The sequence below is a fragment of the Leopardus geoffroyi genome, chromosome D4, assembly GCF_018350155.1.
Source record: "Leopardus geoffroyi isolate Oge1 chromosome D4, O.geoffroyi_Oge1_pat1.0, whole genome shotgun sequence".
In the NCBI taxonomy this organism is placed as follows: Eukaryota; Metazoa; Chordata; class Mammalia; order Carnivora; family Felidae; genus Leopardus; species Leopardus geoffroyi.
This window is the reverse complement of record NC_059342.1, coordinates 30,581,967-30,609,757: the sequence shown is the minus strand read 5'-3', so window position 1 is coordinate 30,609,757 and position 27,791 is coordinate 30,581,967. Positions and strand designations below refer to the sequence as shown.

The following is a 27,791-nucleotide window of genomic DNA, read 5'->3' as shown; positions in this document are numbered from 1 at the left end:
GGCACCTCTGGACGTCTACTAGAGACCTGCAGTAGGAAGGCCTGGGTCCCGCAGAGCGGGTGGCGGGAGCCGGGGGCGGGGCGGGCGGCCAGGGACCAAGCCCTTTAAACTCCCTGCGCGCGGGAACCGCGGCCCAACAGCCTCAGGCGGGTGGGGCTGACGGGCGGGGCCGGCGGGCGCGCGCCCCCGCTGGCCAACGACCGCCCCCCGTCCCGGCCTCATCCCCTCGCCGAAGCCTCTCCAATGCGTACCTTTCTGGCCTCCCGCCCCGCGCGCCTCCGACCCTGACAACCCGCGCAGAGGGATGACGGGGGCCGGGGCTCCTGGCGGGTGTGTCTGGGCGAGTGCCGTTGTCGCGCGCTCCCCCGGAGTTTCGAACGCAGTTGGCCCTCGAGGCAGAAAAAAATACGAGAACGGCGGCCAATGGCGTGGCAGAAAGGACCCGCGCGCAGGCCCGGCTCCGCCCCCCTCGGCTAGAAAGAAGTCCAGGCCCGGCCATTGGCTCGCGCGACCTGTCACTCGCCGCTGCGGCCAGCGGGCAGGGGCCTCGCAGTGATTGGTTCCGCCCAGGCGCGAAATGTAACGCGGGAAAAGCCGGAGCAGTGACCCAGGCGGCAGGTTGTTATTTTCGGGGGCTCGGCGCAGCACGTCCTGCTTTCCTGTCACCGAGAGGCAGGCCGCCCGCAGCTTCCCGCCGGTGCAGCCTGCGTTGGGGAGTACAAAGAGCGGAGGGCGGGCCTGACTCAGGGTTGGGGGTCTGGCGCTGGCCGCCCGGTGCCAGCCGAGCCGCTCCGTTGCTTCGCTGGCCGCCGCGCAAGAGGTTTCCGGGAAACGTCCGCCGGCCATGAGCCGGCGGGACTGAGCGCCGGCGACTGGGCAGCAGCGCGGGCGAGCGGAGCGAAGGGCCAGGCCGGGGCTTAGGGAGTGCGGCTGCCGGAGCTGCGGATCGGGGCCAGGCGATGATCCGGGGCATGGAGGCGCCGATGGCGGACAACCCGCCGCAGCCACCGCCCGTCATCTTCTGCCACGACTCCCCAAAGCGGGTGCTGGTGTCGGTCATCAGGACGACCCCGATCAAGCCCACGTGCGGCGGCGGGGGGGAGCCGGAGCCGCCGCCGCCACTCATCCCCACCAGCCCCGGCTTCAGCGACTTCATGGTGTACCCGTGGCGCTGGGGCGAGAACGCTCACAACGTGACACTCAGCCCTGGGGCCGCGGGGGGTGCCGCCTCGGCCGCCTTGCCTGCCGCCGCCGCCGCCGAGCACCCGGGGCTTCGAGGCCGGAGCGCGCCCCCGCCCGCCGCCTCCGCCGCCGCCGCCTCGGGAGGTGAGGACGAGGAGGAAGCGAGCAGCCCGGACAGCGGCCACCTCAAGGTGAGCGGCGCGGGCGGGTGGGAGGGGCGCGGGGCAGCCAAGGCCCGTTAACGGCGCGGCCAGGGAGCCGGCAGTGCCCGCGGATGCGGCGGGCGGGCGGGGCGGGGCCGAGTTTAAAACGCGAGGTCGCCTCTGGCCGCGGCGGGGGCGGTGGCGGGTGACAGGACGCTGACGTCACTGCCGCGCGCCAAAAAACGGGTCCTCGCCGGGGGGGGGGGGGGGAGGCGGGGCGACGGTCACGTGAGGCTAGCGGAGGGGTGGCGGGCAGACCCGAGGCCACCCAGCAGCAGGTGCAGTGAGCGCAGCCTGGGGTCGCGGAGGAGGCCCACTCGCGGTGCAGACGCTGGGCGGACCGCTGAGTCCTCTCTGGCCGGAGAGGGAGCGAAGGGATGCGGGCCTTCAGCTGTTCCTCTGGGTGCTGGACGGGAGGGATTTGCTCAGATTCCCTCCATCAATGCAGATAACCCGGCCCTACTAAAGATGTCCAGCAGAGATAGCCGAAGAGCGAGAAGGGATTTTAGGGCAATCTTCCATAGCGGAAGTGGGCCCTCACTGCCCCTCATGCATCCAGCGTACCACCTTGCTAGTTGGCTCAGAGCACGCAGTGGAATGGGAAGCTGTTAACCTTGAATTGCTTACGCTCAGACTGTTGAGAGCTGGGAAAGATAGGACTACCTGGTTCAAGCTTACTATGGATCAGGCAACTAAGCCTTAGAGGGATTGGTGAAGGGACCTCCTCAAGGACCCACAGCTAGGTAGTGGGAACACTGGGACTATGGTAGTTTTTGTGGCTCGCAGTCCTGAAGCTTGTATTCACGGGTGCCTCTCTGCTGACATACTTATCTCTATAGACTGTAAGCTGCTAGAGAGCCGGGATAATTTTTCTCTGGAAGACTGTTCAACTTTAATTCCTCACACTCCAAATGCTGAATAAAAGTGCTCGGTAAATATTTGTGTAATGAATGAATTGTGCTAATACAAGGTTAATATTCAGGTTCTATTTGTTAAGTGGCTATGTCAGATAAGCAGTTTACTGAAGAAAAAACCGTAAATTAGTGGATAAGTGCCTGGATATTGGCGAATACTGTATCTACAAATTGAAACAAGTTTAACTTGGTCATGATTTTACATGCAGTAACAAAGATGTTGAAACTCCATGTATTTTGAACCCAGAGGAAATTGATATACTTTGTTACTAATGGCATTGTTATTAAAGAACTACAGAATTATAAAACTCTGTGTTTGACACCCTTGTAATTCTTGAAGCTGCACTTCAGTAGGAATTTAAAACAAATTTGAAAGGACAAGCAATGAAAATACTCATAATAGTGCTGAGTGAGTTTGTGAAGGAAACAATCCCTGTTGCTGTCTCTAGGTAGCCCTTAGTGAGATGGCTGGGTAGCCTAGATACTTTCCTGTGTTAACATACCTAGTCTTTAAAAAAGCAAACAAAAAAAAGTTAGGTTATATAGTTGGAACCATAAAGGCATACAGTGCACAGGTACTCGTAAAATATTTTGCATTTATTATTTTACTAATCTAATTTCGGATTATCCAAGAAGATTAATGTTATAATAGATAAATGAAATTTATAGGTATGTTCATTTTGGCCTAAAATAGACTTATCTTAACAAACCTTACATAAAAGTTGCCCACAGTGCGTGGGTTTGAATTTTAGGTCCTCTTTCTCCACCTCTTTTTAGAGGTAAAATATACCAGAAATTTTGAAGAATATGTAAGCAAAAAGGCTGTTTTATATTTCACTTTTTTTCTCACACAGTCATATTTCAGAATTACTAGATGACTTGATTTTAATTTGTTCTTTAATCAGTGAAGCAATCAGCTACAGCTGCAAAAATTCATTCATTTTAGCTTTTCCATCTTGAGGGGAAAGGTCTGGAATATACCTTTATTTAAGGATGGTAACTAGTTGTGTTTGTAATCAGTTCTAGACTAAAGGTAGGGAATTCCAGTCCCCTTTACTTTGTTTTGTTTCTCTAAAGTACTTGTAGTTCTTTATCTCTACACGGGTGAATCATGCTGACTGAATCTGTTTACTTTATGGAAAGATAGGACACCAGTAACATGTTTCCCCCTAGTCCCTTCTCTCAGTATACAGGTTAGAGGCAATAACAGTTGTGAGTTTGAGAAAAACATTTGTGTTCGTTTATTGTCTGTTTGTTGCCACTGCCCCCCCTCCCCAAGGGCAGGTGTTAACATCTGAGACCTTCACAGTAAGTGTCAGCTCTTGCCAGCTTTCTTGTTTGTTCCTGCCCTAAGCTTCCTTTTCAGCCTGTGGGGAGAACATCCACCATCCACCAACTTATTTTGGCCCATCATCACAAGATTGCTTCGTACTGTTGGGGTATAATTATATATTAGCATTATCTTCTCTCAGTTTGTGAATTCTGAGAGGGGAGTGGAGGGGAGGGTGCAGGTCTAATTTCTCTCTGCCCTTAGGTTATTTCCAGGCTTCTGCACCTTGTGTCCTATCTACTCAGACTATATTCATGAGGTTACTCTTCACTGTTGGACCTGTGTTTGGCTTCTCTGTGCATAGCCTCAGATACCATTCACTCTTCAGGACCTGCCAGCTGCCTATTCCACTTTGCCTTTCTGTCACCTGAACACTGCACAGTCTTACAGATAGCAGATGAGTACATGTACTTTTGATCACCACGATGTTAAACACAACCTGTTAATGTAGTGGCCACAGTTTATTGCCTAGCACAGCAGACTGCTGGGCTTTTGAATTCCTTAATTAAATTAACCTTGTTTATCCAACAAACGAGGAGGAATTAGAGAAAAGAGTCTTCAAGATTGTTTAGTTAACATAGTATGGTAAGTGGCAGAACTGATTGGCACTTTCAAGAGCCCGTGTTCTTAATCCCTATGTGGTATTGCTTCTGTATATATCATGTATGAATTGACTTTAGGGGTTTATTATTTTTTTAGTAGTAAGCTGATGATGGTAGACATATGAAATACACATTGTTTACACATGTATGTTTCTCAACTGAGGTGCTTTATGAGGGTACACACAATACAATTGACAAATGCAAATTAAGACTTGGAAAGTTGTGCAGGTAAGGCAAGGTGGGGGATAGAATGAGGAAGCAGATATGATAGCCAAAGAAAATTTGGATCTAAATCTGAATTTAAAAAGGGAAATATGATCAATTACATTTTTCTCATTTTCTTGTCAAGGTCCACATGCCTTCCTCTGAGACCTATTTTTCTTTTCCTTCTAGGTTATATTTGTGCACTTTATTTGAATTTTACTTTGTATAAAAATGTGCCAAGGACTTTTAGGTTTGTCATCACCCAGTTTGAGTATAACTTTCTGTAAAATCTAGGTAAATGTGTCCATTATTCTAAGTGGCTTGAGAAATAACCCAAATTTTATTAAATAACTTTTTTTCGTAAAGATTTTTTCTTTTTTTTTTTTTTTTAAATGTTTTATTTATTTTTGAGACGAGAGAGACAGAGCATGAGCAGGGGAGGGGCAGAGAGAGAGGGAAACACAGAATCCGAAGCAGGCTCCAGGCTCTGAGCTGTCAGCCCAGAGCCCGGCGTGGGGCTTGACCTCACCAACCACGAGATCATGACCTGAGCCAAAGTCGGATGCTTAACCAACTGAGCCACCCAGGTGCCCCTATTAAGTAACTTTAAAAAAAATGTTTATTTATTTTTGAAAGAGAGAGAGCAAGAACAGGAGAGGGGCAGAGAGAGAGGGAGACAGAGAATCCCAAACACGCTCTGTGCTGTCAGCATAGAGCCCGATGTGGGGCTTGAACTGACAAACTGTGAGATCATGACCTGAGCTGAAATCAAGAGTTGGATGCTTAACCGACTGAGCCACTCAGGGGCCCCTTAAATAACTTTTTAAAGATAGTTATTGACATTGAAAACTCAAAACATTTATCATGTAATATTTCAGAAAACACTTTGAAAATTGCTAATCTACCATCTGATGGTACTGAAGAAAGTCTGTCTTAAAAATGAAATTTAGGGATGCCTGGGTGGCTCCTTCTGCTGAGCTTTGGACTCTTGATTTCAGCTCAGGTCATAATCCCAGAGTTGTGGGACTGAGCTCTGCTTCGGGTTCCACATTGGGCTCCGTGCTGAGTGTGGAGCCTGCTGACGATCGTCTCTCTCTGCCCCTCTTCCCACCTTGCATGCATGATCTTGTGCTCTCTCTAAATAAATTACCAAAGTTTGCAAGTGTTTTTTTGTAATTTAATCATTTTGCTTCTTTTTAGTAGCTTATTTTGCAGGAGATGCCACAAAATAATGTGTTGAATTTGTTTTTAAAATTTTTAAAAAATATTTTATAGAACTAAAAACTTCTTTTTTTAAAAAATGTTTATTTATTTCTGTGTGACAGAGTGTGAGAAGGACAGGGGCAGAGAGACAGGGAGACACAGAATCCATTGCAGGCTCCAGGCTCTGAGGTGTCAGCACAAAGCCTGACGCAGGGCTCAAACTCACTGACTGTGAGATCATGACTTGAGCTGAAGTTGGGCACTTAACTGACTGAGCCACCCAGGTGCCTGTTGAATTTCTTTTTAACTTAACTTTCTCTTGTGAGCCATCAAGCAATCCTGACAAGATTTGTCTCTTAGACTCCAGGCATACTGGATTGCTGAGGAGTTAGTTAACACTGTTATTGTCAGAATGTACCTAGATGCATAGTTTTCTTATTGCTAAGGCCAAAATGAAAAGGACCTTTAAGTAATGCAGCTCATTTTTGTATGTATGGTTAAAACAAAGATGCTCTTTATTTATTTAGGGCATAAGATGATTACTTACCTTGCTTAATTTTCACAGTTGAAATGATATACTTAGTGAAGCCTTAACCTGTATATGGCTAGGATGTTGTATTATATTTTATTTATTTTTTTAGCTCTCTATTTCTCATTTGGAAATTGCAAATATATGATTTAGGCGGGGAAGCAACAAATTGTTAACTTTATAAATACTCAAAACCCTGTTAGACATGATTGAAAACAATTTTTTGTTTTGTATTATTTTTGTTTTTTCAATGGAAACAGAAGATAGTAATGGATAATCTAAAAATTTTGATATTAACTAGTGAGTTATTTCAAATTATAATAGAGGCAACAGTATGCTTTTATGTATTTAAAAATACTGGGAAGGGGCATGTGGGTTGTTCAGTTGGTTAGATGTCCAGCTCTTGATTTTGGCTCAGGTCAGGATCCCAGAGTCCTGAGATCCAGCCTGAGTTGGGCCCACAGTGGGTGTGGATCCTGCTCAAGATTCTCTCTCTCCCTCTGAGCCTCCCCTGCTCATGTGTGTGTGCACTCTCTCTCTCAAAAATTTAAAAAATAAATAAATAAAAATACTGAGAAAAGATTCTTTCATCATGGAGTAATTGTGTCACTAAGGCTTTTTAAAAATTAAATACATACAGTATTATTAGTTTCAGGTGTACAACATGATGATTTGACAAGTCTATACATTTCTTTTTTTTTTTTTTTTTTTTTTAATTTTTTTTTTTTTTTTTTCAATGTTTATTTATTTTTGGGACAGAGAGAGACAGAGCATGAACGGGGGAGGGGCAGAGAGAGAGGGAGACACAGAATCGGAAACAGGCTCCAGGCTCTGAGCCATCAGCCCAGAGCCCGACGCGGGGCTCGAACTCACGGACCGCGAGATCGTGACCTGGCTGAAGTCGGACGCTTAACCGACTGCGCCACCCAGGCGCCCCAACAAGTCTATACATTTCTTATTGCTTATCAAGATAAGTGTAATCTTAATCCCCTTTATCTACTTCACTCATCCTCTTACCTACCTCCCCTGTGGCAACCACTAGTTTGCTCTCTGTATTTGTTTTTTTAATTTTTTAAATGTTTTTATTTATTTTTGAGACAGAGAGAGAGGGAGACACAGAATCCGAAGCAGGCTCCAGGCTCAGAGCTGTCAGCACAGAGCCTGATGTGGGGCTCGAACTCACAGACTATGACATCATGACCTTAGCTGAAGTCGGACGCTTAACCGACTGAGCCATCCAGGCACCCTGCTCTCTGTATTTAAGAATCTGTTTTGTGTTGGTCTCTTTTTTCCTTTGTTATGTTTCATAAATTTCACATGAGTGAAATCATATGGTTTTTGTCTTTCTGTAATGTATTTACTTAGCATTACGGCCTCTAGGTCCATCCATGTTGTAGCAAATGGCAAGACCTCATTCTTTTTAATGGCTGAGTAACGTTCCATTGTGTGTGTGTGTGTGTGTGTGTGTGTGTGTGTGTGTGTGTGTGTGTGTATGTATACCATATCTTCTTTATCCATTCATCTATGGATAGATACTTGGTTTGCTTCCATATCTTGGCTGTTGTAAATAGTGCTGCCATAAACATAGAGGTGCATATTTGGTGCATCTATTTGAATTAGTATTTTTGTTTTCTTTAGGTAAATACTTAGTAGTGGAATTCTTGGATCATAGGGTAGTTCCGTTTTTAATTTTTTGAGGAACCTCCATACTGTTTTCCAAAGTGGCTGTACCAATTTGCATTCCCACCAAAAGTGTTCCTTTTTCTCCACATCCGTGTCAACACCTGTTACTTCTTTTTGACTTTAGCCATTCTGATAGGGGTAAAGTGTATTTTATTGCAGTTTTAATTTGTATTTCCCTGATGAATAGTGATGTTGAGCATCTTTTCATTTTTCTGTTGGCCATCTATGTCTTTGGAAAAATGTCTATTCTAGAGGTCCTCTTCCCATTTTATTTTAAGTTTATTTATTTATTTTTGAAAGAGAGACGAGGCAGAGAGAATCCCAAGCAGGCTCCACACTGCCAGCCTGGAGACCAATGTGGGCTTGAACTCATGAACCGTGAGATCATGACCTGTGCCAAAATCAAGAATTGGATGCATACCTGACTGAGCCAACTGGGCGCTCTGGTCAGTTCTCTGCCTGTTTTTAATCAGATTATTTGTTTTTTGGGGGTGTTGTTGTATAAGTTCTTTATATATTTTGGATATATCATTTGCAAATATCATCTCCCATTCAGTAGGTTGCCTTTTCATTTTGTTGATGGTTTCCTTCATTGGGCAAAATTTTATATTTCGATATAATCCCAATAGTTTAATTTTGCTTTTGTTACCCTTGCCTTAGGAGACACATCTAGAAAAATGTTTCTATAGCTAATGTCAAAGAAATTACTACCTATGTTTTCTTCTAAGAATTTTATGGTTTCACATCTCACTTTTAGGTCTTTAGTCCATTTTGAGTTTATTTTTGTGTATGGTGTAAGGAAGTGGTCTAGTATTATTTTGTTTTTGCATTTGCATTATTTTTATGTATTTAAAAAATATTAGGAAAAGATCCTTTCATGGCAGAAGAGTTATATTACTAAGGTTTTTAATTAACCTAATTTCATGTTCCATTTCTTAACAAAATCACCTGCTATTTTTATGGATCATAGATTGATTATTTATTTATTTTGCATTTTACATTTTTCAAACAAGATTTAAACCAATTATTCATCATATAAACATTACCAGCAACAATCCAATTATTGTAACTCAATAAATGATGGTAATGGATTCTCTAGTTTTACTCCTGGTTAGATCTTTGCTGACTCTGGATTAACAGTTTCAGTAAGCAAGACTAGAGCAAAGTGTAGCTAGTAAGAGTCCCAGCCAAGGAGTAAAGGTGAAGGTGAAAGTATTTGGTAATGACCAGTAATTGTTACAAGTTTATTTGCTAATTTGCACTAAGTCAGGGTCCAGGTAGGACCTTCCCAATTCCTAGCTTCATTATAAGTGGAAACTTCTAAAAGAGTTATATAAGGTTAAGGAAATACATCAATTATGTGCCTCTTTTGTCAATTTTGATATCAAAAAGAATTGATGAGATCTTTATCCCATCAGCAAATATTTATTAACAAAGTGCCTCAATTAGCTTAGGCTGGAGCATGGTACAGAATGCAACTTTGGAAATCCCAGTTTCAGCCTGGTCATGACTCATGTTGTTCTGTCCTGTGAGGGTTGTTCTGTCCTGTGCTGGTATGCACCTTGTCTTGATCATTCTGGGACCCCGAAGGAACATCTCCTATCTGGGGACATTTGGGTCTCAAGGCAGAGAGAAATGAGAGATGAAAGAGTCATGTGATGGCTTCTAAAGCTTTTGCTTAGAAGTCATACATATAATTTCCACTCACATTTTATTGGCCAAAGCAAATCATATGGTTAAGTTTGCCTCATTGGTACCCACAGTGAGAAGAGGGGCAGTGAATATTTTTACAGTATTATTATCTGCCATACTGCCTTTCCACATTCCTTTTTGGGGTGTGTGTATGGCAAAAAACAACAAAATTTACCATCTTAATTGTTTTTTGGTGTTAACTATATGCACATTGTTGTATAACAGATCTCAGGAACTTATTGATCTTGCAAAGCTGAAACTCTGTACCCATTGAACTCTTCTTTTCTCTCTCCCCATAGTCCCTAGCAACCACCATTCTACTTTCTAAGAGTTTGACTAGTTTCGATACCTCACATAGTGGAATCCTGTAGAATTTGTGGTGTGTGTGTGACTGGTTTATTTCACTTAGCATAGCCCTTTTAAAGTTCATCCACATTACAGCACATGGCAGGATTCTCTTTTTTTAAGACCGAATAATTTTCCATTGTATTGTAAATACCACCTTTTTTTTCTTTTTAATCTATCTGTCAATGGACATTTAGATTGCTTCCACCTGTTGACTGTTAAGGAAATGGATTTTAATATCTAAGAATTTTTTAAACATGACTTATCCTTAAGATAACTGACCCATGTTGAGATTGAGCTTTTCTTTCAAAGTGAAAATTGATGGAATGGAATTTTGCTGGAGCTTATTGTTATCCATCAAGGCTTTGGCCTGATGATTTTAAGGATTTGGAAGGCTTTAAGTTTTTATATTGTAGGCAGTAAAAACATCTTCATTTTGTTTGTAGTTGTATATAATCCTTTTATGATTTTTTTTCATGTAACTTTTATGTATAAAATTTAACTTACCTGGGAAATGAGAAAGTTTTTTTTTCAAGTGAATGTTTATTTTAGATTAGTTCTAGATGTATGGAAAGGTTAAAATAGTACCGGGTGTTTCCATAAATCACATACCCAGTTTTCCCATTGCTAACATCTTAAATTAGCATGGTATGTGTGTTACGATTAATGAACCAGCTTGATAAATTGTTATTAACTAACATCCATAGTGTGTTCAGATTTCCTTATTTTTTTTTTAAATTGAAGCGAAATTCACATAACATAAAACTAACCATTAAAATTTTTTTTAATGTTTATTTATTTTTGACAGAGAGAGAGAGACACACACAGACAGAGAGAGCATGAGCGGGGGAGGGGCAGAGACAGAGAGGGAGACACAGAATCTAAAGCAGCCTCCAGGCTGTGAGCTGTCAGCGCAGAGCCCAACGTGAAGCTCGAACTCAGGAATGGCGAGATCATGACCTGAGCTAAAGTCGGACACTCAACTGACTGAGCCACCCCAAAATTAACCATTTTAAAATGTAATTCAGTAACATTTAATAATTCACAATGTTGTGCAACTACCACCTATATCAAGTTTCAGAACATTTTTATTACCCCAAAAGAAAGCCCTGTCCTCAGTAGTTACTTCCTATTCCCCACTACATGCAATCTCTGGAAACCAATCTGAGTTCTGTCTCTGTACACTTAACTATTCTGGAAGTTTCATTACACGGAATCCTACATATTTGGCCTTTTGAGTCTGCCTTCTTTCATTTAGCATACTGTTTTTGAGGTTTGTCTACCTTGTAGCATGTATCCTTTCTATTGCTGAAAATATTCCATTGTGTATGTGTATGTTTATGACATTGTACCATACTCTGAAATTGTTTTCCCACCAGCAGTGATTTTGAGGGCTCCAATTTCTCTACCTCTTTGCCAAAAACCACTTTTATTTCCTATTTTTTTCTTTTTCTTTTTTTGAGTATAATCTAGTTGGTGTGAAGTAGTATCTTATTGTGCTTTTTGAAAAATTAAATTAATTTTATCGAAATGTAATTTACCTTATAATTGTTTTGATTTGCCTTTTGCTAATGATGTTGGGCATCTTCTTTTCATGAACTTGCTGGCCATTTGTATAACTACTTTGGAGAAATGTGTTTTTAAGATCTTTACACACTAAATTGGGTTCTTTGTCTTTTTGTTGAGTTGTAAAAGTTCTTTACATATTCTGGATACTAGACACTTATTAGATGTAATTTGCAAATATTAAATTCCTGTTCTGTAAGGTTGTCTTTTCATTTTCTTGAGACTGTCCTTTGATACTTAAATGTTTTCTCATTTTAAGTCCAGCTTATTTATTCTTTTTTTTTTTAATTTACTTATTTTGAGAGAGAGAGAGAGAGAGAGAGAGAGAGAGAGAGAGAGAGAGAGAGAGAATCCCAAGCAGGCTCCACACTGTTGGAATGGAGTCCGATGTGGGGCTTGAACTCACAAACGGGAGATCATGACCTGAGCCTATATCAAGAACTGGACATTTAACCAACTGAGCCACCCAGGCAACCCAATAAGGGTTTATCTCTTGACTCTCAATTCTGTCTCAGTGTGTCTTTACTTAGGCTCGTACCACACTGTCTTGATTGTTGCTGCTTTGTAGTAAGTTTTGAAATAGGGACATATGTGTCCTGCTTTGTTCTTTTTAAATATTGTTATTTGGAGCCTCTTGCAGTTTTACATGAGTTGGAGGATCACTTTCCATTTCTGGGCCTTTGTAATTTTAATAGGGATTGCACCAAATCTGCACATCAGTTTAGGTAGCATGGTTATCTTCTATGAAGCCTTCAAATCCAAGAACTGTATCCCATAAGTTTTGACATGTTGTGTTTTAGTTTACATTTGTGTCAAAGTATTTTCTAATTTCCTTTGTGATTTCTTCTTTGACCCATTGCTGTTTAAGACTGCATTGTTTAATTTCACATATTTGTGAATTTTCCAGTTTTGTTTTTGTTTTTGGTTTATAGGTTCATTCCATGTTTGTCACAGAAGATACTTTGGATGATTTTCTCAGTCTTTTAAAATTTATTGTTACTTGCTTTGTGGCCTAACACATGGTCTTTCCTGGGGAATATTCCATGTGCACTTGAAAAATGTATATTTTGCTGTGTATTTTGAGTGATCTATGTATGTCTGTTAGGTCTAGTTGGTTTAGAGTGTTCAAGTGTTCTATATCTTTGTTGACCTGTCTAGTTCTATCTATTATTAAAAGTCAGACCCCAACTATTTTGAATTCTTTCTCCTTTCAATTCTGTCAATTTTTGCTTCATGCATTTTGGGGGTTCTGTTGTTAGGTGAGTGTTTGTAATTGTTATCCCTTTTTCCATTTTTTTTTTTCTAAGTAAGCTTTAGGCCTAAAGTGGTGCTTGAACTCACCACACTGAGATCAAGAGTTACATGGTCTACCAACTGAGCCAGCCAGGAGCCCTCCTTTCCATGCTATTCTCTTCTAACTCTTCTAACTTATTTGTGGTTTTGGATCTAAAGAAGTCTGTTGGAGGGAGCATATAGTTGGACCCTTTTTTGAAAAATCCATTCTGCCCATCTCTGCCTTTTAATTGGTGATTTTAATCTATTTATATTTAAAGTGGTTACTGTTAAGGAAGAACTTTTGGTATTTTGTTATCTGTTTTCTGTATGTCTTCTACCTGTTTCATTTCTCAGTTCCTCTCACTGCCTTCTTTGTAGTGTACTATTTTCATATCTTTCTTGTTTTCTTCTTGATTTTTAGGGTTTTTGTTTGTTTGTTTGTTTGTTTTTTCAACTGGCTGCCCTGGGAATTTCAATTAATCTCTTAGACTTAAAACAATATATTTTGAATTAATAACCACCTTAGCTACAATAGTGTACAAAAACTCTGCTCCTATTCAGCTCTGTCTCTCCCTCTTTGTTATAGTCACAAATTACATATTCTTACATTATGTTCCCACTAACATGGATTTATAATTTCTTTTTATTGCTCATTTATGTTTGAGAGAAACAGAGCATGAACAGGAGAGGGGAAGAGAGAGAGGGAGACACAGAATCCGACGCAGGCTCCGGGATCTGAGCTGTCAGCACAGAGCCCAAGGCAGGCTTGACCTTGAGAACTTCAATATCATGACCTGAGCTGAAGTCGATGCTTAACCAACTGAGCCACCCAGGTGCCCCGGATTCATAATTTTTTTTAAGTTTATTTATTTATTTTGAGAGAGAAAGTGCAAGCAGGGAAGGGGCAGAGAGACAGGGAGAGAGAAAATCCCAAGCAAGCTCCATGCTGTCAGCTCAGAGCCTGACATGGGTCTTGAACCCTCGACTGAGATTATGACCTGAGCCCAAATCAAGAGTCAGATGTTTGACTGAGCCACTCAGGTGCCCCTGGATTTATAATTTTTAAAATACATTTGACATTTGCCTTTTTTTTTTTTAAAGTTTGTTTGTTTGTTTATTTATTTAAGCAATCTCTACACCCAATGTGGTGCCCAAACTCATGACCCCAATATCTAAGAGTCGCACGTTCCTCTGATTGAGCCAGCCAGGTGCCCCTGGCAATTGTCTTTTAAATTATATAGGAGAAAAAGAAGAGTTACAAGCCCCGAATACAATACTTTTGGCATTTGTATTTACTTATGTAAATACCTTTACTGGGGTTCTTTATTTCTTTGTATGGCTTTGACTTTGTCAGGTGTCCTTTCATTTTTGCCTGAAGAACTTCCTTTAGATTTATTGTAGGGCAGGTCTACTAGCCATGAACTCAACTTTTGTTTCTCTGGAAATGTCTTAATTTCTTCTTCATTTTTGAAGGATAATCATGTTGGATATAAGATTGTTGGTTGACTTTTTTTTCTTTTCAGCACTTCAGACATGTCATCCTACTACTTTCTGTAGTTTCTCCTGAGAAATCAGTTTTTAATCTTCTTGAGGACTTCTTGTAACTGATGAATTGCTTCTCCTGTTTTCATGATTCTCTGCCTTTTGTCTCTTGACAGTTTGATCTAATGTGTCTCAGAGTGATCTTTCTTTGCGTTTATCCTTCTTGAAGTTCTTTGAGCTTCTTAGATGTTTACACTTATGTCTTATCAAAATTGAGAAGTTTTCATCCCTTATTTCTTCAAATATTCTCTCTGCCCATTTCTTTCTTGCCTTCTGGGACTCCAATTATGTGTATGTTGGTATGCTTGATGCTATAGTTTGAGTGTTTATGCACCCCAAAGTTTGTGTGGTGAGATCCTGACTGCCAAAAGATGATGCTGTTAGGAGGTGGGGCTATTGGGAGGTGGTATCATGAGGGTGGTGCCCTCTTGACGGGGATTAATGCCTTTCTGAAAAAGGCTCCAGAGAACTCCCATGTGAAGACATAGCTAGAGGGTACCATCTATGAGCCAGGAAGAGGGCCCTCACTTGACTATACTGGTGCCTTGATCTTGGACTTTCCAGCCTCCAGGACTGTGAGAAACACATTTTTGTTGTTTGTAAGTTACCCAGTCTGTGGTATTTTGTTATAGCAGCCCAAATGGACTAAGACACTTGATGTCCTACAGGTATCTTGGGCTCTGTCCATTCTTTTCTCTTTCAGTTCCTCAGACTGGATAATTTCATTTGACTAGTCTTCAAATTTGCTGATTCTTTCTTCCTGCCAGTTCAAATCTGCCATTCAAATTCTCTAGTGAATTTTTCCATTTTAGTCATCATACTTTTTTTTTTTTTAGCTCCAGAATTTCTATTTGGTTTCTTTTTATAATTTTTTAAAAAATTAATGGTTATTTATTCTTGAGAGAGAGAGAGAGAGAGAGAGAGAGAGAGAGAGAGAGAGCGCAAGTGGGGGAGGGGCAGAGAGAGAGGAAGACACAGAATCTGAATCAGGCTCCAGGCTCTGAGCTTTCAGCACAGAGCCTGCGACATTGGACTCAAACTCACGAACTGTGAGACCATGACTTGAGCTGAAGTTGGATGTTTAACCAACTGAGCCACCCAAGTGTCTTCCCCACCTTTTTAAAAATGTTTATTTATTTTTGAAAGAGAGTGTGTGAGAAGGGGAAGGGCAGAGAGAGAGACAGAGGAGCTGAAGCAGGTTCTGCACTGTCAGCACAGAGCCCAACGTGGAGCTCAAACCCACAAACCGTGAGATCATGACCTGAGCTAAAACCAAGAGTTGGATGCTTAACAGACTGAGCCACCTAGGCATCCCTATAATTTGTTTCTTTATTGATATTTTCTGTTTGTTGCAACAATGTTCTTCCATTTTTCCCTTTGTCCATTGTCCATGGATTCCATGACCTCATTCAGCATATTTAAGACCATTTATTTAAAGTCTTTGTCTAGTTAGACCTGCATCTAATTCCTCCTGGTCTGTTTCTATGAATATCTCTTGTGTATGGACCATACTTTGTGTCTTTACATGTTTAGTAATATCTTGTTGAGAATGGGATGTTTTGAATATTCTACTGTGGTGATTCTGGAAATCAGATTCTTCTGTTTCCCCAGAGTTTGGTTTGGTTGTGTGCTGGGGGTTGTAGTTACTTGTTTGGTAAATTTGCTTTTTCTTTTCTTTTTTTTTTATTATTATTTTTTTAATGTTTATTTATTTTTTGAGAGAGAGAGAGAGTGAGTAGGGAAGGGTCAGAGAGAGAGGGAGATACAGAATACGAAACAGGTGCCAGGCTTTGAGCTATCAGCGCAGGGCCTGATGCAGGGCTTCAACCCATGAACTGTGAGATCATGAACTGAGCCAAAGTCAGAAGCTTAACTGACTGAGCCACCCAGGTTCTCCTGGTTTGCAAATTTTCTAAACTATTTTTGTAAACTCTATTTGTTGTGTTTGTTCTCAGCTAGAGATTGCTAGAGATTGCCTTGAATGCCTGTAGCCAAAAACTGAAAGGGAATAAATACCTGACTTTGCAGAGATGGCTCTGTGTTGTAGCTTTCTCTCAATGCTTACACTCATTATAACTCTGTCTTAGCCTTCATTTCCTGCTTGTGCCTAGCTGAGGATCAGAGGTGACAGCTTAGGGTCTTTTCAGGTCTTTTCTGAGCATGCTTCCTGCCCTGGGCAAGTCGGTGGCTTTCTAAATTTTTATCTTTAGGATACCAGGGCAATTTTCAATGCCCTAATTACCCAAAGAAACTCTCCCTCCAGCTTTTCCTCCCAGGCTTTTGATGTGTCCTTTTGTCTCAATTGAAACGTTTTGCCCCTGGTGGCAGCAAGTTATTATTGAAACCTTACAAGGTTTTTTTTTTTTTTTTTTCTCTCTCTCTTTTAAAGATGGTGACTTCTTTCTTTCTTTCTTTCTATGTTTGTTTATTTTTGAGAGAGAGAAAGTATGCGTACATGAGTACCAGAGAGACTGAGAGAGAAAGAAAGAGAGAATCCCAAGTAGGCTCTGCAATGCCAACACAGAGCTGCCAAAGAATTGGACCAAAGAGTCAGCTGGATCATGACTTGAGCTGAAATCAAGAGTCAGACGCTTAACCGACTGAGCCACCCAGGTGCTCCTAGCCTTACAAGGTTTTGAGCGGCTCTGTTTAGCCACTTTACTGCCCTGAGAGAATTCTGAGTTAGGTCAAACAAAGACAAACACCTTGTGTTAGTTCTTCAAGTAGCCCCCTGACAGGTCAAAACAGACAAACACAATTCTTTTAGAATTAAATCTGCTTTGCTCTTTGTGGAGCCAGGGACTGAGTGAGAATGAAGGCTCTTCAAGATCACTGGTGGGGGTCAGGGAGAGGCAAGGGCAGGGAATAAAAATACTGCAAACTTTCCTATTGTTTTAGGTTGCCTGTGTTTTGATTCAGTGTTCCCTGAGTTGCTGTAAATCTATTTTTTGGAGTTGTGATAAAGGTGATTTTGACAGTTTTTTCTCAATTTTTCAGTGATCTGTGGAGGGATGGGCCTTTGGAACTACCTATTCTATATTCACTGATGTCACTCAAGAAAGATTTAAACAATGATTTATTGTGATATTTTACTTTAATGAGAGGATCTAAGAAATTACATTAACGTTTATACAAATTGTTAATAGGATGGAATCCGACGTGGTAGACCTAGAGCAGATACTGTCCGGGATTTAATAAATGAAGGAGAGCATTCATCCAGCAGAATCCGTTGTAACATCTGTAATAGGGTGTTTCCACGGGAGAAATCACTCCAGGCTCACAAAAGGACTCATACAGGTAAGTTGAGCCAAGTATTACTAAAAGCTGATTTGATGTTTGGGCCCATAAATTAATATTTTAGTTGCTTTATATTTCCTTACTGTGAAGTTTTTTAAGACAGTCACTGTATAGTCGGTTTCTTTTTTGGTAGGAAAGACTGGTTTTTCTCAGCATTGGTACCATGTGACTTCTAAAAGTATCATGGTAATTAATCTAGTTGTCATAGGAATATTATTGCTAAATTGAATTCTATCATTCTGCCTACTTAAATGTCAATATTTGATATGCCCTTCAGTTGTCTGTGTAATTGATAAGACTGATTTGTAGGCCAAATACTAAAACAGTGTCCAGTTTTTAGCAGAATTACTAGAATCCCCAGTGTGCCATCAGAATGTTTCACCTAGCTATTTAATCTAAGGTGAAGTATAATTTTTCAGAATTAAATGTATTATAGGTAGCTATCCCAGGACTATCACATATCTCTATTTGTGTAGAGAAATTATACTTAAATTTTAATTTTTTTTTTTTTAACGTTTATTTATTTTTGAGACAGAGAGCATGAACAGGGGAGGGTCAGAGAGAGAGGGAGACACAGAATCTGAAACAGGCTCCAGGCTCTGAGCAGTCAGCACAGAGCCTGATGCGGGGCTTGAACTCACAGATGGCGAGATCATGACTTGGGCCGAAGTTGGACGCTTAACTGACTGAGCCACCCAGGCACCCCTTAAATTTTAAATACCATATAGAGAGCAAAGAAATAACATAGAAAGAGCCCTTGTTCTTTCCATAGAGAAAGTTGGCCCCAGAAGAAGGAGCTTTATGGTTATAATAATGGTATTTAATAATTTACAGATGATAAAACTGAGGCATCAAGAAAAGCAAAGACCACTGCCTTACAGCCTCCCATACCTTTAAGTCTAGGGCTGTGCTGGCAGATACTGTAGCACATGCTGCTCTTGAGCAGTTGAAATTTGGCTAGTCTAAATTGAGATGGGCAATATGTGTAAACTATGCTGAGTATGAATAAAAGAGAGTAAACAATGTCCTTAATTACTTTTGATATTGATTATATGTTGAAATTATATTTTAGATATATTGGGTTAAATAAAATATATTATCAAAATTAATTCCACCTGTTTATTTTTGCTTTTTAAATGTGGTTCCTAGAAGTGGTTCCTATTCTCTTTCCATTGGGCAGTACCAGTCTAGAACTTGGGCTGTTAAGGCTTAGTTCCCTATTTTTTTTGCAGTGTTTATGTCACCACCTGTTTGGTTTTTTGGTTTGTTTTTGAAAAGATACATTTTAATAATATGCTAGAATATAGTTTTCTTAGCTAAATCCCTGAAAAAGGGTAAAGTTTTAATTTTGAATTATTACAAACTAAGGTGGCCAAGAGGTTTTTGACTTTAGGAACCATTCAGTAAAACCATTACAAAACGAAATACATGATTTTGAGAATTTTCAGATTTATTTTCAATCTAATTGGTCTGAAATACCCCCGGATAACTGGTTCACAAGCCACAGAGTACATATTGCCAGTGTAGATAAGATTCGGGACCATGTGGTGTAATGATAAGATCCCTGAGTCTCAGGCCTCATCTACCACCAGTCCACCATGTGTCACCCTATATTTTCAGGCCTTGGCCTACTATGCTGTATGCCAGAGGGCTGAGCCCAAGATCTCCATGATATGGTTAAGCTCTAGTAGTACGTATATGGTTTGCAAAAAACTTTTTTTTATTAACTTAAAAAAAATTTTTAAACATTTATTTTTTGAGACTGAGACAGAGCATGAGTGGGGGAGGGGCGGAGAGAGAGAGGGAGTCACAGATGCTGAAGCAGGCTCCAGGCTCTAAGCTGTCAGCCCAGAGCCCGACTTGGGGGTAGAACTCACAAACCACCGTGAGATTATGACCTGAGATGAAGTTGGATGCTTAACTGACTGAGCTACCCAGGCACCCCATCTCTTACTATTTTAAATACCCCCATACCCCTGTGTTATTAACGTGTGTCTATCACAATCATTTGGTACATTTCTAAATAATGAGAAATTAAGAGAGTACTTGTTACTGTTAATTGAGTCATATTGGAAGGACCAGTGCATACTTGTTGATCACAGAATGACTTTTCAAAAAATGATTTTAATTATGGTTAAACAATATTTTTGAGCACTTTCTCAAGCCTAGCACTGTGTTGTATATATGACTTGCAATGGAATACAAACTATTATACATCTTTGTGTCAGGAGAGTACCAGGATACATAAATAACAGTGGATTATGAGGTAGTGAAGGGATACATAGTTCAATTATTTGGAGGTAGCAGGGAGGTACAAGGAGATTCACTGAGAGAGCCTACAGGACTGGGAACATTTGAATGGGCAGAGAAGATTGGATTTTCAAGGAGTACAACAACACGAGGAACCAACTGCCTTGTGGATGGAATGAATCTCATGGAATGAAGTAAAGTTAAACCCTGCCCTCTTATGCAGTAGCTATAGTGCAGATATTAGGGGACCATTGAAAAGTCAGCAGGTACTTTTCAGCTGTTCAAGGGGTGTAGTAGGGTTTGGAGTGATTTAGGAGGTAGTTTGTATGACAAAAGCAAATGTTCTATGTCATTCACTCCAGAAGTACTGTGCAGGGGTGGAGAATAGAGGCCAGCTAGGGTTCCTGCTGGGTGGGAGGGGTGGGGAAGTTGCAATGGGAAATCAGGAGTGGGAGACATTTTAAAGAATTAGCAAGAGGGGCACCTGGGTGGCTCAGCGTCTGACTTCGGCTCAGGTCATGATCTCTCGGTTTGTGGGTTTGGGCCCCGTGTCGGGCTCTGTGCTGACAGCTCGGAGCCTGGAGCCTGCTTCGGATTCTGTGTCTCCCTCTCTCTCTGCCCCTCCCCTGCTTGTGCTGTCTGTCTGTCTGTCTCTCTCTCAAAAATAAATAAACATTAAAAAAAAAAAGGAATTAGCAAGAGCTAGTGATTTGGATTATGGGGAGGAAAATGACAGGATAAGCCGAAGATAACTTCAAGGATTTGAACCTGGGAGCCTAAAAGCTCAAGGCCTAACGAAAATATTATTTTGCTTTCAAGTGGATAGCTACTTGGTAGCATGGAAGCGCTGTTGTTAGCATTAACACTTGCAGCTTTGTAGAGGCTATGACATGTTTTATTGTTGTTTGGAGTCATGACCTATATGGAGGTCAGTTCTCTCTGTCCCTTTCTCTTCTTACATTATTGTCTCAGAAATCATATATACTATTTGTCTACTTAGGTGAGAGGCCCTATCTGTGTGACTATCCGGACTGTGGAAAAGCCTTTGTTCAAAGCGGACAGCTCAAAACACATCAGCGTCTTCACACCGGAGAGAAACCTTTTGTTTGTTCAGAAAATGGTATGGTGTTAAGAGTTAAGTTTATGTAAGAACTGGTTGTGAGTTAAAAGCTAAAATATCTTTTACTTAAGTGTTTTGGGAGGAGAGATTTCGATGTAAATTTTATAAAACATCATAAGTTCTCTTTCTAAATTGAAATCCATGCTCATTTTCTGGGAAATAATTGATTTTTAAATAAAATATTCCTTCTAGGTGAAAATATTAAAAGGTAATTAAAAGTAGTAGTATATTCAGGGGGCACCTGGCTGGCTCAGTTGGCAGAGCATGCAACTCTTGATCTTGGGGTTGTGAGTTTGAGCTCTACAATGGGTGGAGAGATTACTTAAAAAAAGAAAAAAAAATAGTAGATTTAGGTAGAGGTGGTAGAAAGATCTATAGAAGTAAAAGCAGCCTTTATAGTAGGATTTTAATTGATTTTAAACTTTTCAACTATTAAATGGAAAGAAATACATCATTGTCTCAATTTTCAACAAAGGGGGAGATTTTACCATCTTGCTACTGCCACTGTTAGTAATTTCTTACCACTTTTCGTTAAGTGATTTTCTAAATCTCTTATCACTTTTCTTGAGATGTTTTCCTTATGCACCTTTTTACCTTAGTTATACCTGAAATTCAGTATAGTTTTGTGCTGCTGTTGTGTGGTTCTCTTGATTGTTGTCAGTTGTTATGAATGTCTATATGCTTTTTCATTTGTGTAAGCATATACACTATGATTGTCTCAATGTTGGATATTGAATATTTGTTTTTAAAATTTGTTTGTTGCCAACAAAGCTGAGGGACACAGCTTCCTCCTTAAAGCTTTGTTCATCTTATGGGATGTTTCCTTATGATGGATTCCAAGAATGGAATTCCTGGGTCAGAGGTTTTGATCATTTTTGCTAATAAATCACTTTCTGGTGGGGTTGATGCATTTATATTGCCATGACCAAAAGGTGAAGGCACTGCTTGCTTCTCCTTAGGGTTGTTTTTTTTCTCCTCCAAGTTACAGAATGCTAAATCCCATGGTCTTAATTCACTTTTCTTGGATACCAGTGAAAATGAACATTTTCCACATCTGCTGGATGTCCAGATTCTGATAAGTGTTTCCCTCTGTGTTTTGAAGGCTGCCTAAGCAGATTCACCCATGCAAACCGCCACTGTCCGAAGCACCCTTATGCCAGGCTGAAACGGGAGGAGCCCACAGACGCTCTCAGTAAGCACCAGGCTGTGGACAACCAGGCTGCCGCCGAGTGGTTGGCGAAGTAAGGCTCTCCCTGCACTCCACTGCACAGTACTGCCCTGCACATGGGCTGACACTGGGAGCTTTGACAGTTCTCTCCTTTTAAATAAGTTGCTTTTATACATATTTTATAAAATAACTTGAAATGGTGCTTTATTTCTTTTTTTAAAAAATTTTTTTTTTTCAACGTTTATTTATTTTTGGGACAGAGAGAGACAGAGCATGAACGGGGGAGGGGCAGAGAGAGAGGGAGACACAGAATCGGAAACAGGCTCCAGGCTCTGAGCTATCAGCCCAGAGCCCGACGCGGGGCTCGAACTCACGGACCGCGAGATCGTGACCTGGCTGAAGTCGGACGCTTAACCGACTGCGCCACCCAGGCGCCCCTGGTGCTTTATTTCTTTAAACCACAGAATTGTTAGGAGTGGTGTGAGGATCTTTGTGCAATAGAAAACAAGTACACGATATTAATTAGTCTGAGTGCCCAGACCACAATTTATTTTAAAAGCAAGAATTTTCCTCATTCTTAAAGATTGTTTTATATGACTTGTACTCTACCGTGCAGCCTGTCTTCATTTTCTTCATATCAATTAGGTGCTGATTATTCCTGGGATATAGGCTAGAGATTCTTCTAAAGTAAAGTTCTGAAAAGCACCTGGTTGAATTTTTTTTTTTTAATTTTTTTTTTTTCAACGTTTATTTATTTTTGGGACAGAGAGAGACAGAGCATGAACGGGGGAGGGGCAGAGAGAGAGGGAGACACAGAATCGGAAACAGGCTCCAGGCTCTGAGCCATCAGCCCAGAGCCCGACGCGGGGCTCGAACTCACGGACTGCGAGATTGTGACCTGGCTGAAGTCGGACGCTTAACCGACTGCGCCACCCGGGCGCCCCTGGTTGAATTTTTTTAATGGCAACAAGGGGGCCAGCATGAAAAGTATCTCTAAAGGTATTCTGATTTAAGGAGTCATCTGGTCATCTGTTGTGTACAAACCAGCACTGGCTGTTCGGGGCACCCCCTCCTTCATCAGATTCTTCTGCACTAAGGAAAAGTCTGGAATCCCTCATTGTGCTGTTTAGCTCTGCCTCCCTCTGGCCTTGCACCTGTCTCCAGCTACCCGGCCTTCCTGTTTGTCAGCACCACCCTCACTGTGGCTTGCAGGCCTCTGTGCCCCCTGCTCCCTCTGCCCAGAATGCTGCTTTCCTCTTCGTTTAGCCACTACTCATTCTTCATTTCTTACTGAGGTCAAACATTGCGTCAGGAAGTTCTTCCCTAACCTGCTCACTAACCTCCAGAACAAACAAGGTTAGACCGACTTAATAGATCCTTTTATAACACAGTGTGTTTTCTTTTTCAAAACCTTCATCACACATTTATTTATTCGTTTAGTGTCTGTCATCCCTGTTAGACCAGAAGTTCCACTTAGACAGGCGTTGTTTGTCTGGATTACTGCATCACTTCCTCCCTCCCTCTTGCTCCTGGCTGGCCTCTGCCACCCCATGAGCTCTAACTTTGCTCAAGTCAGAAACTTGTTGGTCATCTTTGTGTTTTCCTCTCATTCTCCCATCTACTCAATGACAGACTAATGGATTCTACTCAGTATAAAGTCTAAACCCGGTATCATGTGATTCAAAGTCCTTCATTGCCTGGTGGTCCCTGCTGACCTTGTTAAACTTCTTTGCCATTCTCTGTTCCAAGTTGTCCTTCAAGTCATACTGAACTGTTTGCATTTCTTTTTTTGTATCTCTGAGTATTGCCCAAATTTTTCCAGGTTTGAGATGTCTGGATTTCCTGAAATCTAATCATTGTGTTATTTTTGTATAATTTTAAAAACAGCTTTACTGAGGTATAATCAGCACACAATAAAGTGTACAATTTGATACTTTTTGACATATGTATACACCTGTGAAACCATCATCCCAGTTAAGATGGTGAACATATCTGTCACTTCCAAAAGTTTCCTCATGTCCCTTTGTAAGTCATCACTCTTGTCCCTCCCTGCTTTCCTGCTCCCCTGCTCCCCAGACTGATCTGATTTCTGTTATTATAAATTAGTTTGCATTTTCTACAGTTTTATACAAATGGAGTCATACAGTATACACTTCTGTTGTCTGGCTTTTATTCAGTGTAATTATTTTGGGATTCATCCATGTTGTTGACTGTTATCAATGGTTTATTTCTTTTTTTTTTTTTTTTTTAGTTTATTTTTTTAATTGAAGTATAATTGGTACACAATGTTACATTAGTTTCAGGTGTACAACATAGCAATTCTCCAAGTCTATGCATTATGCTGGCTCTCAAGTGTAGCTACCATCTGTCACCATATAACCCTAGGTTCATTCCTTCTTACTGTTGAGTAGTACATCATTGTATGGATACACCTCAGCTTGTTTATTCATTTGCCTATTGCTGGGCTTTTGGGTTGTTTTTGGCCATTACAAATAAAGCTAATATGAGCATTGATATGCAGGTCTTTGTATGGGACATTTTTGTATATAGTGGTACTGTTCTTCAAATGTGCCTTTCTTTAGTTACCAAAAGGTAGAATATTTTCTCTTGTGAATTATCAGTTGGTTTTGTAATAGAATAATCATGGTACCTCTTAGATTTTTGAATAAGCTCTGTGTGTTGTAGACACTAATCTCTCACGTTTTGTGGGTTTAAAGTTTCTTATAGTTAACTCTGTCAGAAGAATAGGATAAATAGTTTTCTAATGATTATTTGTTTTACTGTTTAATTTTTTATTGAGGTGTAATTGACAGACAACATTTGTTCTACTGTTTGTGTGTTTTACTGTAGTCCATTTCACATATGATCTTAAAGGCAGTTAATTGGTGAAAACCTATGATTAGAGAGTTGAGTATAAAACCCAGAACTGCCAGTTTTTGATTTTGGAAATCTGAGTGTGTCCCTCAACTTTCCCTCTATAATGGGAAATATATGTAAAGTATATGAATCCTTTAGACTTTATAAACTAAGACACAGAAAACAATACTGTGGTAAAGAACCTGTTTTCTAAAGAAAAGTAACAGTTTGAGGAGGTCGTGTATACAAATAGCTAATGTGCATGCGTTTCATGTAGATATTGGGAGACAAGAGAGCAGCGTGCCCCCACCTTGAAAGGGAAGCTCGTGCAGAAAGCTGATCAGGAGCAGCAGGACCCTCTGGAGTACCTTCAGTCTGACGAGGAGGACGACGAGAAGCGCGGTGCCCAGCGCCGGCTGCAAGAGCAGCGGGAGCGTCTGCACGGAGCCCTTGCTCTCATAGAGCTCGCCAACCTGACCGGGGCGCCGCTCCGCCAGTAGCCTCGACACTGACTCTGCCACTGTACAAAAAAGTACTGCCCAGCGTACTTAAAAAGTAGATCCTTGGGCATAAGCTAAGCACCTTATTTGCTTATCATAGGCTGCTATTCTGTAGAAACTTATGAAGAATGTCATTGCCCCAGAATATGGGGTGAGAGAGAATTGCACTTTTTTTATATGGTAATGGATTTGTTGTAAAGTTTAAAATATTTTGTAAATATGGGACTTCTAGTACAGGGTAGAAGAGGACATATTGTGGGAAGCTAGATTTTGCAAGTTTAATGCATTCATTGGAAGCAGTTCTCACAGGAAGCACTTTCTGAATAAGACACTTGTATGAAAAACAGAATGGTACATGTAGCCAAAGAACGTTGAAATAGATTATTTATAAGATCATTTTTTTAACAATGTATATTAGTATGTTTAACAATACTGTAAACACTGAGGCAAGCCAGAAAGTATAAGATATGTGTGTAAAATACAGATTTTTAAATTGCAAAATAGTGTGCCTAATGAAAAGTGGAAAACTGACTATTTTGGAAGATGTTCTAAGTTATGGACTTTGGAAGAAAAGAGATATTTGAGGATCTTGGCAAGATGCACAATAGTTGAGAATTTTCAGAATTGGATAATATCAGTCTTATTCTGTCTTTCCGAGGCTTAACAGCTCACTCTGATGTTCAGGTTTGAAAAGCACTTGGCATCCCTGTTATGTTAACTTGGGAGCTTTTGCACGTTGCATATTTCTCATTTGCTGAAATTGAGTGATTAATCTTGCAAAGTCTAGGTAACTTGGTAATTGGTATTTTTTTATATATATATTATGGGCCCTGTAAGAGATTTGGCACTTGGATTTTTATTAATAAAAGGGACACCTACAGGGTTGTTTTGTAGTGAACTGTTTTAGATCTTTTGTTAGCAAACACTAAATTTTAATTGTATTGCTTGTTTAGAATTATTAGCAAATGGAAGCCTCTTATTTATATTTTCAGTGCATAAAGCCACCTTCTTGCTTTTCTTCAGAATAACATGCCAAGCTATTTTGTGTTCACTAAATTTAGTTATCAGGTAAACACTGCAGAAAATATTAGCTACTCAAATAAGTTAGGTTTCTGGAATAGTTTCAGCTTCAAGTGTGTTAACTTGTGTGGTGGTTTTAAGCCATTTTTCCAAATAGATGAAGTTTTTAAATACCACTTTATGTACTGAGGCATGAACAGAAAAATCAAGACCAGAGCAGTTCACCTCCTTTATGTAGGCATACACCTCCATCATTTATGCTTTTGTTTTAAGCAGAAACTAAATAACATGCATAGCATGGTAATTTGATAGATTGCTTAATTGGAGTAGACCTCAAGAGTAATAGAGGGCAATATGGGCTCTTCAGCGCCTTTTTTTTTTTTTTTTTTTTTTTGAAGTAGTAGCCTACAGATGTAGTTTAAACATTATCTAAAATGTAGGCTTCTTTATCCAAAAATCCCAGTGTGTTGCAGTACACAGATAGTTTAAAATACTAGCCATGGGGAAGGGGAGGTATGTAAATGTCTTGGAAGGAAGCAAAAGTGTGAGAGATGATAGTAACAAATAATGTGTATGAATGAGGACATACTTTAAAAATGTAATTCCTCTGTACAGTAAATTACAAATCTTGAGGGATTTTTTTTTTTGTAATAAGAGAATTTATATTTGTAATGGTCTGAGAATTTTGTTTGTAATCTGGTTTATAGAATTTTAACTTGGAGCACTTATAAGCACAGGGAGAGAGACTGTAGCATCTGAATTTTCTTGGTTTAGGTTTCAACATTTTCTCTAGATTTTTTGCTCTCAAATATGACTTAAATGAACTATGAAAAGCAACACTCATCAGTCTTGGGAAATTTAAAACTTGATGAACTTACCTAAAGGAGGAAGGGCAGTAGGAATTTTAAAAATACAAATACTTGTCAATTCACAGATAATAAAATTTACAGCCTTCAAAAGTAAGGGTTTTTGTTTCTTGGTCAGCTTTTGTCAACTATAATAGTTATATTCGCAAACATTTTTTATTTGTATAATTGGAAGTTTAAGAAATTATTACAACTACATACTATAGAAATATTTAAAATGTTCTTTTTTGATATAAGCTATATGCTTGGAAAAAATACATTGGCATCTAAAATTTGAGGTATGTTAAGACTGCTTTTTGTTTTAAAAATGTGGTTTACATTCAAATTTTTGAAGTGTTTTATGCTTCATATGGCTAAGATGTAGTTTGGCAGAGATAACAGCATAAGAATAAACATGCTGTAATTTTAAAAGATGCTTTGAATAAAAATTTATTTTAATTTACA

At 40.3% G+C, this 27,791-nt stretch overlaps 1 protein-coding gene across 1 annotated transcript; it reads left to right on the top strand.

Moving 5' to 3' along the window:
• On the top strand, positions 1-27,791 carry ZNF367 (zinc finger protein 367). Its single transcript, XM_045470429.1, has 5 exons — positions 1-1,373; positions 17,417-17,567; positions 20,818-20,937; positions 22,040-22,178; positions 25,239-27,791. Exons 1-5 carry the CDS (start codon positions 960-962, stop codon positions 25,459-25,461), a joined length of 1,047 nt encoding a protein of 348 aa, XP_045326385.1. The 5' UTR covers positions 1-959; the 3' UTR covers positions 25,462-27,791.

Coding starts and splice junctions, on each gene's coding strand:
- ZNF367 (XM_045470429.1), top strand. CDS start 960: ATGATCCGGGGCATGGAGGCGCCGATGGCGGACAACCCGCCGCAGCCA. Junction 1,374..17,416: donor CGGACAGCGGCCACCTCAAG/GTGAGCGGCGCG, acceptor AATTGTTAATAG/GATGGAATCCGACGTGGTAG. Junction 20,938..22,039: donor TTTTGTTTGTTCAGAAAATG/GTATGGTGTTAA, acceptor TGTGTTTTGAAG/GCTGCCTAAGCAGATTCACC.